This window comes from Zeus faber (genome assembly GCF_960531495.2).
Source record: "Zeus faber genome assembly, chromosome: 19".
NCBI lineage: Eukaryota > Metazoa > Chordata > Actinopteri > Zeiformes > Zeidae > Zeus > Zeus faber.
In genome coordinates, this window is record NC_137206.1 from 8,155,349 (window position 1) to 8,167,716 (window position 12,368).

The following is a 12,368-nucleotide window of genomic DNA, read 5'->3' on the forward strand; positions in this document are numbered from 1 at the left end:
AATTATTATGGAATGGAATGTTAAGTAAGCAAACTTCATCTTAACTTTTTGGTTTTTCGACTTCTTGATTCAGACTGCAGGCAATTCAACACCTACCTACCCTTGCTGACTGAGGAACATGTTTTGTGAGTTATTTCCACATTGCATATCCAGTGTGATTTGCATATACAGTGAGTATTTTTGTCAACTATAATAAATTATATATTTGCTCATTATATCAATGTTAAAAGTTAATCTGATTGCAATAGTGCTGTATTGCAGTTCACACATTTTAGAATTTTGTCTCATATCAGCGGGCTTGACTTTGCTATTCTGCATCAAACCAGACACCCCCCCCCCCCCCCACACACACACACACACACACACACCCCCGAGAAAGCTACTTTAGTGTGGCCTACATTCGGAATGGATCAAATCTAAATTAAAAATAAATCTGTACATCTGAAATGTGTGCTGGGATAACGATTTTGGGGCGTTTCCAAGTGCTGTTTCTTTAACTTAGCGAAAAGTTCACCTTGGCTCACGTGTGGAATTCTTTGGCCAGACCCTCATCAAGCAAAACCACCAATGAGCACGGCACCGAATCCACATGAATTAGCACGTCTTTTAAATGATGGCATACGGCCATTGTTGAAGAAGTGAATGGTTTCAGATTACACATAAATTCTCTTGAAATCCTGTTATCTTTTTGTGTTTGAATGTCTGTTTGACGGTTTCGTTTTGTTTGAAAATGTCCACATTTCCAGATAACTGAGCCTTTGTCATCGTTTTGACGTTGCAACATCACATTTGCTACGTAAGCCCTAAGAGGTTATACAAATATAAGAGATATTATAGTTTTGTAGGGAGAAATATTAACTATATTATATAAATAAAGGATGATATAATATGACAGCTAAATAAATAATGAACCAAATCACAGAATTAAGTAGAAGCACAAGTATATAAATAATTATGCAATAAGTCAATAATTTACTAATTATTGTCTGTGGTTTTCTCACAAAGCCTGAAACCAAAGAAATATCATATGAACGGGTTAAGGCTTCAATCTGTAGTAGTTTTAATAGAAAATTTGATTAAAGGATATTGTAATTATAGCTAATTGAAAACAATAAACAAATTGATATATAAATAAATAAATAAATATATATATATATATATATATATATATATATATATATATATATATATATATATATATATATATATATATATATATATATCTTTTTTTTTCATGCATATACATTTATCAACCAAAAGGGTGTACATTTTTCTGGAAGCGTCTTTTGTCTGTTGTGAGTCCATCACCGAGTTCATCTGAGACACTCCCGGACACAATCTCTCTGGAAGAACAAACGTCCTACTTGAACACACAGTTACTATCGTATAACCTCCACTGACAATCGCACAATATTTCCATTTTAACAAGCTGCGCCGGTTTCCGCGGGAGTCAGCAGTACCCGCCCCCCCAATGCACACTCATAACAGCTGTCATATGCAGCTTTCACTTAGTAATTTAATCTAATTGCAGTGCTGCGATGTAAGTGATACTGGGCCGGGCGCGGGGAAGGAAGCAGTGGGGAAGCAGCCGCTCCGTCCGCTGGGGAAAGGCCTGTAATTATTGAATTGATTAGCGGGGCTCCAGAGCGACAGCACAACATCCTGTAAAGTTATTGGACGTCACGGAGACCGGAGACGGGCGGGGCGGGGCAGGGAGCATTTTGGAGTCACCGTAAATTTGCCCCCCCGTTAAGCCGGAGCACCGAGGGTATCTTTTGGTGTTGGCAGAGCCCTCACAACACCACACGAGCGCTGTGTTCGGCACCAGATTTTATTGCACCTGGCAATAAAAAATGCCTAATAACCCCTCCCCCGCCCCCAAAACCCCCCTAACCCAATATCAGTTCCAACTCTGCATCATTGCAAAGTGGACAGGACAAAATATAACATAACATTATATAACATACATAACATTTTCCAAAAATAACAATCCACTTTGCATTATATAAAGAAAAGAACATTTCCTCAATAGAAAAAATAATACATCGCCTAAATGAAAAGAAAATAGAAAACAAAAGAATCAGACATTTCAGCTGTTTCGCAGCGCACTAGGTCCCCTTTGTGACATTCGGCACGTATACAGCGCGTGCAGGCTGCAAGTTTTGAAAATAAGAGTTTGCAACCCCAACATGAAACGATATTACGGAGGAAACGATGCATATACAGCACATTTCCAAAACGGCTGATTAACTTAAGATTGCACTGTTAAATAATGTAGAAAGTATTATGTCGATGAATAGAGCGGAACTGAAAGGGTACGAAGGAATGAAACACAACAAGGTTGTTGCCAGGTTTACAAAATAAAAGCCCCATATAACCCCCACAGTGCATTTTGGCGGACTCCAATATTTATAAACACTGCAAAACGTCCACCGCTGGAGTTAGGGGGCTGAATTAAAAGGTAATGGGGTTTCAGCGCCTGTTCCCGGGAAGTGAGGTATCAAAGTAGCTGGGGGGTATCGATTCGTGGGGCGGTGGTGTTTGTGTGTTTGTGTGTGTGTGTGTGTGTGTGTGTGTGTGTGTGTGTGTGGGACAGGGGGATCAATGGGGAGCCATTGCACCGTCGCCTCTGATGCACCAGCGGTCAGCGTTCCTCCACAATGGCTGATTGTGACACCTGAACTGATTGCTGTGTGGGCTCTTTGTGTATATGTATTAGGCATGTTTATGTGCGTGCGTGTGTGTGTGTGCGTGTGCGTGTGCGTGTGCGTGCGTGTGTGTGTGTGTGTGTCTGGGGCTGAAGGGTCCGGCGAATGCTGACGTGATGAGAGCGCGACAGCGGCGGCCCCGGGGGGGGGGGGGGGGGGGGTGTAGAGTGACAGCAGACAGCCGAGGAGGGAGAGAGAGAGAGAGAGAGAGAGGGCGAGAGAGAGAGAGAGGGAGAGAGAGTTACATATCTATTCATCCCATCCCTCACTCTTGTCATTTTCTATTCTCTTTCCATTTCTGTGGCCCCTCCGCCACACACCCAACCGTCCCCTAAAGGGTGGCGTGGTGGGTACAGTATGTACTCAATTACATATACTTAAGGTCATATTTTGAAGTAAGAGGATTTTTTCCGAATACCTTTTCCGAATACTAATATTCACAAATTTTACCTTTAAAGGAGTATATTCGGAAAGAAAACGATGGCGGCTGCACTTACTCTTTCGGCTCAGTGGTATTTTGTCTTCTGGCTTCACTTTGAAAGAGTCTTTCTATTGAGTCTGAGCTCTTTCCCGGATCGAGTTCCACCGGGCCCCTGCTCCTTGTTTTCCTCAATATTGATTTTATTACAACATTAGTTGCTATATTACAACGTCAATTACATTACAAATTTATAATGCACTAAATTCACAAAAAAAACCTCGGGGTAATGGATTGAATAATGAAATGGAAAGGATGGAAATGACTCAGGATAATGGAAAATAAACCTGAAAAATACAATTGTAATATTATTAAATCTGATCCGAGTCTGATATATATTATTGAAATTCACCGTGTATTGTTTCATTTATATTTTCAATGAAAAAACGTTATCATTCTCCACCCTAGAAACCTGATGCACACACACACACACAAGTACACACACAACAGTATTTCTCTATACCACTGTTGCTCAGGCAGTGTGTGTGTGCGTGCGCGCGTGCGTGTGTGTGTGTGTGTGTGTGTGTGTGTGTGTGTGTGTGTGTGTGTGTGTGTGTGTGCGTGCGTACGTACATCGGGGGAGCCTCAGCTATGAGTCCGGTTATCGATCTTCTCTTCCAGGACATCCCTCGTCTTTTGTTTTTTTTGGGCTTCCTCCTGCGCCTGACCTCGCCCTGGCCACTCCGGCATCATCCCCGCCGACGTGCACACACACACGCGCACACGCACACACGCACGCAAACACACAGAAAAACAGACCTGGTTCCCCTTCCCCAGACTTGATCATAGCTCGTCGGCGAGACCGTGCTTGCTATATGTGCAAACAGTGATTGGCCAAGTTTAATTAAAGGGGATGAGCCGTGCACATCTGTGCAAACATGTGGCTTTTTTTAATCCCCCAACCATGTGAGACCGGGAGACTGTATTTAAGGCACTGGGTTTAAGTGTCCTTGGACGCGGGGTGAGGATAGGTAAGGGAAGGGGACTGTGTGTGTGTGTGTGTGTGTGTGTGTGTGTGTGTGTGTGTGTGTGTGTGTGTGTGTGTGTGTGTGTGTGTGTGTGTGTGTGTGTGTGTGTGTGTGTGTGTGTGTGTGTGTGTGAAACAGTACTTCCGTAGTATCTGAGCTACACTATAAAAGCCAGGAAATTTAGAAATACCTTATATACTCTATATATATGGGAACACACGCAGATGCAGTTACTGTAGCTGAAGCTGATGTCGTCGCAGCTACGGTACAGTGTTTTTTTCAACAGATAAAAACAATTCTAAAGTCTCAGTCTTTCTCTCGGGATGGATAAAATATCAAAATTTAATTGTCGGTCATTATTACCTTTAAAGTATTAGGGCTTTTTCCTCACATTCTTAAAAAGTGTTTTATTCAAATTAAACACTTTCAAAGGCGCTTTTGAAGCATCACAGGATGCAACATGCACGCTCATACTAACATATGCAGTCACATCATTTAACAAAAAGACAGAGTTAAAGTGTAGTAAAACAAATCATCTTTTATGAGCTAGTAATATATGAAGAAGAGGCGTTCGCTCGAACAAACATGGCGACAGTGATGCATCTTTGAAAGAGGTGATAAGAGTTTACAGGTATAGGCGGGATAAGGTAAAGTAAAAAGAAAAGAAAACACCGTACACTACGTTGATCAATTTGATGTTCGCACCAAATTGAATGAGGTTTGTTTTGTGAAAACCTGGCGACATTTGGCTGAATAGTGAAAGATAAATAAGAAAATAAACCTGAAAAACGAATAATGAGCTTAACCTACTGTACACATAAAGCCTGATTCCCAACAAACGCATCATCGCATCTGGAAGTCGGATCCCCCCCCCCCAGTGGTTGTCAGATGAACTGCGCCTCAGTTTTGCATCACAATATGTCCGGGAAAACGGGAGAGATTGTTTTCATCCGGAACAACAGTGAGCGGTTTGCTCAGCTGGACATTTATAATTTCTCTCATGAATGAGAGTTTAAAACTCCCTTTATTCAGTGTTTGCAAAGTGCAACTGACCTGCATAAAAGGAGATCTCTTGCCTGTGCATATGGCACATCCCACGTTAACGTTAATGACGTGATTATTTATTTGACTTATTTGCCAGACTTTATTTACTTAATTACTTACGAGTTGAAGGTTTCAAACGCACGTTCCCGGAGCCTTGAGAGGGATGCAGAAAGCCCACACCTCCTCTCCACAGGAAGGAATGGACTTTTTCTTGACGTGTGTCGGATCAGGTGCGAAGCGAGCTTGAGGTTCAATAAAAGTTGAGGTTCATAAGTTCATGCAATAAAAGCAAAATTAAGAATTGATAGTCAACTACCAGAATTTACATTTTGTAGCCCTGGCTTTATGTTGTGTCCGACGGAAAGGATTAAGGGTCCGCTCCACCACCTAGCTCCCGTCCCTCTCCTGGGACCCGCGCGGCGGTCCAGGAGCTGTGGGGACGTCGCCGTGAGGGACTCGATCGCCAACAGTGCCAGAAGCTGCAGGAGCTCCTCGACGGCGACGCCCTCCACCTCTACGCCGCCAAGGACGAAGGACCGCATGCAGACGGGGTTGGTCCAGCATCCCCACCCATCTGCCTGCAGCCCCGCTGTCTCGCCCTGGCAGGGTGCGGGTGTTCCAAAAGGAGTGTCCCCCAAGCTGCGCAGTCACTGGCAGGGCTCTGTTTTACGATGTGTTTTCAGTGCTTTTGGGATGATCTGTCGGTGTTGGCTCGTGTTGTTTGTGTCGGGGGGTGACGCGGACTACGTTGACTGCTGTCCCGTTGAGGACAGGACCGTGACGTGGGCTGACGTAGCCGGTTGTGGCCTCTGGGACTCTGATGCTGTGGTGGTTGTGTGAAAAATAAATGGAAGTTGCCCCCGCCGGCATGGGACGCAGGCGGCGGCTTATAAAAGAACGCCAAGTCTCGACTGATTAATTTGTTTCACGGCGTAAGCTCCCCACGATAGTATTAGTATTGGTGGCCATATCTCCTTTGTTTTCCTTTTGGTTGTTGGGATCATTTGCCATCGTTAATTAACTGTTTTGGTTTATGTGGGGTGCGATTACTATTTCAATATGCATGCACAGCTTGTAATTCTAAGTGTAATGCGCAGCAGGCTGCAAATATGTTATCCGTTCACATGGAAAGAAAGAGCGCGCCGTTTTCATCTTCCACCCGGGCCTCGCGTGTCCCGTTGTTCTTCCCGCGCCTCGCTGTCGTGAGGACGACATCAAGGATCAACTTTCACAGATCTCCAGTTTTCTCCAGAGGTCGGTGTTAACAAAACGATGGTAAAGCAAAGCGGCTCCCACACCTAGCATCTGGATATTCATCCCTCCCTCCACGTCACCCGCCGCCCATCCGATTTTTTTTCCATCTCTGTGAAATGGAATACAGCCCCATCTCGCCGTCTAGCAGCTTTTGCCAAGGAGCCCTTGAAAGACTTGAGGAGACTCCCACAGGACCCGCTTAGAAGGGGAAGAAAGCGAAACCACAAACAGCTGCCACCGCGCTCTCTGTCCGCCACATCTTTAGGAGCATAGAGCTATTTGTGGCCGGCCGCTGCAGTATTCCTAATTGCTGGGACGGACACAGATAATGTAATTGGATTCCACGTCGGGGAGAGCAATTTGTCAGTTTCAACAACAGTATGAGGATCCCAGTTGAATTCGGACGAGCGCTGAAAAGAAAAGAGTGGAATATGAAACACTGTTTCAAAAACGGTTTCGCCGACTGTGTCATGATTGATTTGACACTGTTTGTTTGTCTTTTAATATGAAAAAAGAAAATTTGGTATATTTGTCCATTTTTGGGCTTCCCGAATACTAATGCTGGCAGCTGAAAGTGCTCTACCATTGAAGCAGAAAAAAAAAAAAATTAGAAAACATTAAAAATTGATTACGGTCATTAAAGGAATGTTTTTTACCTGATGTTCCGCAGAAACTAATAATTTATACAATGTGGAATTATATTTAGAAAATATTGATATATTAGGTCATGTATAATATATGGTCAGTGATAACATCATAAATATGTATAATTCTTCAAATGTATACTAAGGTATATTGTAATATTATATCATATCATTAAATTGCATGACATACAAACGACGGACGCTCAAGATGTCAACGTGTTATCTCGTCAACACGGACTTTTCCTCTCACTGCGTCCACCCCGCACGTCCGCCCGACGCCCGCGTCTCACTCACCAGTGTCTTGTGGGAGCTGTAGTCCGGCGCCGCCGTGACGCCGGCGGACCGGCGCCGCTGGTGGACTACGACTCCCAGAGCTCCGCCACGCGGAAGTAAAGGCGCCGCCGCCGCCGCCGCGCTGCCGGCGTGACGGCGCTCCGGCATCGGCGGCAGGAGGAGCACGATGTCCCACGGCGTGAAGAAGAGGAAGCTGGACAAGAACGCGCAGGAGAGCCTGTACTTCGACAGCTACTCCGACGTGACCATACACGAGGAGATGATCGCCGACCGGGTGCGGACCAGCACGTACCGGGCCGCCATCCTGCGGAACGCCGAGGCGATCCGCGGCCGAGTGGTGCTGGACGTCGGCGCCGGCACCGGCGTCCTGAGCGTGTTCTGCGCCCAGGCGGGGGCCGGGAGGGTGTACGCCGTGGAGGCGTGCTCCATCGCCGAGCAGGCCGTGAAGATCGTGAAGCAGAACCAGATGGAGGACCGGATCGAGGTGATCCGCGGCACCGTGGAGACGATCGACCTACCGGAGAGCGTGGACGTGATCGTCAGCGAGTGGATGGGCTACGCGCTGCTGCACGAGTCCATGCTCGGCTCGGTGCTCTTCGCCCGGGACAAGTGGCTCAAGCCGGGCGGGCTGATACTGCCCTGCAGGGCCGAGCTGTACGTGGCCCCCGTCAGCGACCCGGTGGTGGAGGAGCGGCTCAACTTCTGGTGCACCGTGCGCGACCAGTACGGCGTGGACATGTCGTGCATGTCCGACTTCGCCAAGCGCTGCATCCTGAGCGGCGACATCGCCGTGACCCCCGTGACCGTGGAGGACGTGCTGTCCCACCCGGCCCGGATCGCCGAGCTGGACCTGCGCTCGGTGACCGCGGAGCAGCTGCGTTCCGTGCGCGGGGAGTTCGCCTGCGAGTGCTTCGGGTCCTCGGCCGTCAACGCGCTGTGCGTGTGGTTCACGGTGACCTTCCCCTGCGAGGACAACAAGACGCTGGTGCTCTCCACGTCCCCGTTCAAGCCGGAGACCCACTGGAAGCAGGCGGTGCTGTACCTGGACGAGCCCACCGATGTGATGCAAGACACGAAGGTGGCCGGGGAGATCCACATGTATCCCTCGGAGGACAGCGCCCGGCATATATGCATCCACGTGGACTACACCATCGGGGAGCATAAGAAACACTCTAAGACCTTCTCCATCCCAGACGGGTACTCGGAGGCCCAGCAGTAGTGTCTCCGGGCTTATAACACAAGAAACACCACCCAGTCAGGAAACACCCCTAGCACCTTGGCCATACAGTCTTACTAACCCTACAACAGACCGTGTCGATTACGCCATAACAATATTTGGGGAGTATTTGTTTTGCTTTGATAAAGATGGTCGATCCGTCTCAGACCCGTCCTGGACCACTGAAATGTGCATCGTCAGGCTGCATCCAAAGAAATATTCTCAACTGTGCCCGACTGTTATGATGGAAACAAAACAGCAGGATGTAGCGGTCTTGACCTTTGCTTTTTTTTGTTTTTGTTTCTTTCTTTTGTTTTTACTAAAAACCGAGAAAGTCAAACAACTGTGTGGTTGGAGTTATTTGTTGAACAACAATAAATAGGCCTGCTTGAATGTGAGCCATTGCTTACCGCCCTCCGGAAACTTCTTCACTGCCTTTTGTAAGATCATATTAGACCATTTTGATCCCCGCAGCTCCAGGCTTTTACTGGTAGAAATAAGGTCAAAATAGTGAGGTTCCAATTTGATTTCTGAAAACGTATTTTTAGCATTTTCTCCTCACTAAACAGGGGTTAAGACTCCCGACCCCCCTCCCCGTTATATTTACCCACCTCACCTTGAAAATTTATTTTAATACAATGTCCCATAATTATTTCCAAAATATTAAAATCAAATCACAGTTTTGTTTTAACCGGCCTCGACATACTTTTGAGTCTGCTCTCTTCCCTAGTCAAAGTCTAGTCCTTCAAAACGAAGAGTCTAGATCACACTATTCTACCGATGTTTTTTCCAATTGAAGTTTGTATTATATTCTCCCAAAACATTGACCTTGCGCAGTTTCATAGTACACCATTTCTAAGGCACACATTTAGTCCTTTTTTAATTTTGTATTTTCATCATTTTCTGTAATATCTTCACTCTCCCAAAATGTCAATTCCTGAAACATGGTATAAAATAAAAATGAATATATCCACCCCCCATAATGATACACTTTTAATGAATCTAGAACGTTTGCACAGCTAAGTCAATAAAAACGAATATTTTAGCTGATTTGAATGTAGACTAAACATTCTTATTCAAACTGAATGCAGTCTTTCTTTGTGACTGAAAAAAAGTTTTCAATTAATGTTGAATAACATACTAAATCGCCGCCTGTCTCACATTTATTTATTTAGCAGGCACATTTGCCATACATCGACCATTGGCGCATCTAGTGGTCGCTCGATAGGCGGTTTTCGACGGCGGGTGCCGATATTTAGGGACCGGGACAGCCGATGGCCAATATATAATGCCAATATTATGTGATTTTTACATCTGATAAAATACAACACTTTGATAATGATAGCAAATAAGACACGGCATTGCTGAATCTAAATGAACATTTATTTAACAACACTAGTGTTAAATAAATGTTCATTTAGATTTAGCAATTTCGTTGTCTGCATTGTCTCTGTTTGCTTATGTTAATCTGCACTCTGCCTGAAGTGCACTTATTTTAAATAAAAAATGTCTACAACTCAAAAAACTATGTAGAAATAACTTATCAATGAAAAATAAATAATTATAAAGGATTAAAAAAATGGCACCATTAAAATCTTGTTGGGAAATTGAGGGTATTATTATTGTTTACAAGTAAAGTATTTACATAAAAACATCCAGTTTTTAAATTAAGTCCCAAAGCAACAGGGAGACGTGCATGACGTGGCACGAGACACCGTTTTTTTTTTTTAATGGGACTTAACGGGACAGTCCCTTAACTCAGCTGCCTAAAAAAATGATTTCATACAAGTAGAAAACACACAAAAATAAATAGATCCAAAATAAAAACACAGGAAAACCACCACGGGAATGCAGGCACCTCTGTCTGGAGGAGACAAAAACTCCACTCTAATTCTCTGTTAGGATTTTGCTGCAAATGGGAAGTATTTCCAGATAGCACTCCTGCTGGCTTCTTTGAGGCTCTGTACTTTCCATCTTTAATGAGCTAACACCATCACAAACCTCAGCGAATGAGATGAGTGACGGAAGACAGCACCGTGAGTGAGTGAGAGGAGGCGAGGCTATGTGGCCACCGCAGCGGTGCCTGTGGACTCGCTGTCGAACAATGTGTGGACATGGAGTGCGGAAAGTGAGTATTGAAACAGGTTCAAATATTCAGAATTGAAATGTATAGAACAATCGATATTTTTCTGCAGACATTTTTTTGTTTATCAGTGCAGGCCTCAGCAGATGCCGATAATCTCAAAATGCCAAATATCGGCCCGATTAATCGGCCGACCACTAGTTGCAACCTCAAATTTAAGTGCTGAGCACCTGTTTCTAGAATCAACTAGATACAAGTGCAAGATGTTGGAAGGAATCAGATTAAATGTAATGTTATTAGTTTTTATTAGTTTTTCTGTCTATGTAAGTGCAATAGTACACAGTACTCATATGTTGTTGGTGCATTATGTCTATACAACAACTTAAAACTAGTGTTATGCAGCTTACTTTGTAAATAGGTGAGGAATTCTTTCGAATCAAAGCTTGTAGGCTTTCAATTTCAAACACACTTATGGTAAGCCTCAGCCGTGGGGCTTGCACAAGAAGAAGGACAAATACGAATAAATAGGATGTTTGGATTTCAAAAATCATGTAATGTTATATTTGTGAAAAAAATATCACATACTTGTGCCTCTTAAATGATTCCAGGTTGCGCCTCATTGTCATCAATACACCACTTTCCAACACGGTCTTCAGTACTGGACAGAGAGGACCTTCATACCCAGAGCTTGATGTGGCTATTTTCCAATTGCGCATTTGGGGGGCGGTCGGTTGATGTTTTTCTCACATCTCTTCCCGGCTGTGCTTATGGGCAATGTTGGTTGAAGATGGTTGGAAACTAGGGCAGATGGTCTCAACTGAGTACTCTATAATGGATTGTGCCTTTGGTAGTACAGATAACCTGATGAATGCTCAGTCTACCTTTGATGGCGGGAAGCTCTTTCGGAGGGAGTGCGCTTACTCTCGCTATGTGTTCCTCCTCCACGTCGACGAGCTTGACTTTAGTGATAGGTAGGAGTGTGTCATAGAGGGCTTTGATTGGGCCATCTGTGTCTCTGCAGTTTGTTATATGGTGTCTCCAACTCCATCAGCAGGCCCTTTTCCATGACCAGCTTCCGGGTAACCCCCGTTAATGGCAGCGAATCCCATCTCAAATGGGATGATGCTCGAGAGATAAAAGTTCTTGTTCCCTGGATAGGGCATTGTTGGCCCAATCGCTGATGAATAACAATTGTTGGACCCTGGGATGATTCTCCTTTAAGAACTGGGAGATTTGGATGTAGCTGAGCCCGAACGGCAGGGGGATCGCCTTTCATGGATGGAGATAAGGCGCGGTATCTGCGGTGTATACAACAGCATTGTGAAGTGTTGTCTGCCTGTGTGTTTGAAGTGCACCTGTTGCACCTTCTTTGTGTATTTGCACTGCCAGTTTTCTGCCTAGTCCAAGTGAAGAATAGTTTAGTCTTCCTTCAGAGTTCAAGTGATGTAGCTGTAGCTGTGTGTATGGATGTTTTTAGGGGTTGCACCTCCCAATAGAATAATTTAATGCTGAATGTCCTTAAAAACCCAGGAATTCATAATTGACCCCCGGAGTAAAGACAACCCCACCCCACACTGCCCAATCTGCATCAACAGTGAAACAGCTGAGGTAGTGGAGAGCTTCAAATACCCTGGAATGACGCTCGATACGACCAGAACACCACCACAGCCAACAATGCT

At 44.8% G+C, this 12,368-nt stretch overlaps 1 protein-coding gene across 1 annotated transcript; it reads left to right on the forward strand.

Moving 5' to 3' along the window:
* Nucleotides 1-7,544: 7,544 nt before the first annotated feature.
* prmt6 (protein arginine methyltransferase 6) lies at nt 7,545-9,256 on the forward strand. The gene has a single exon (XM_080019933.1). The coding sequence runs from the start codon at nt 7,557-7,559 to the stop codon at nt 8,607-8,609; it is 1,053 nt and encodes a 350-aa protein (XP_079876059.1). The 5' UTR covers nt 7,545-7,556; the 3' UTR covers nt 8,610-9,256.
* The last annotated feature ends 3,112 nt before the right edge of the window (nt 9,257-12,368 follow it).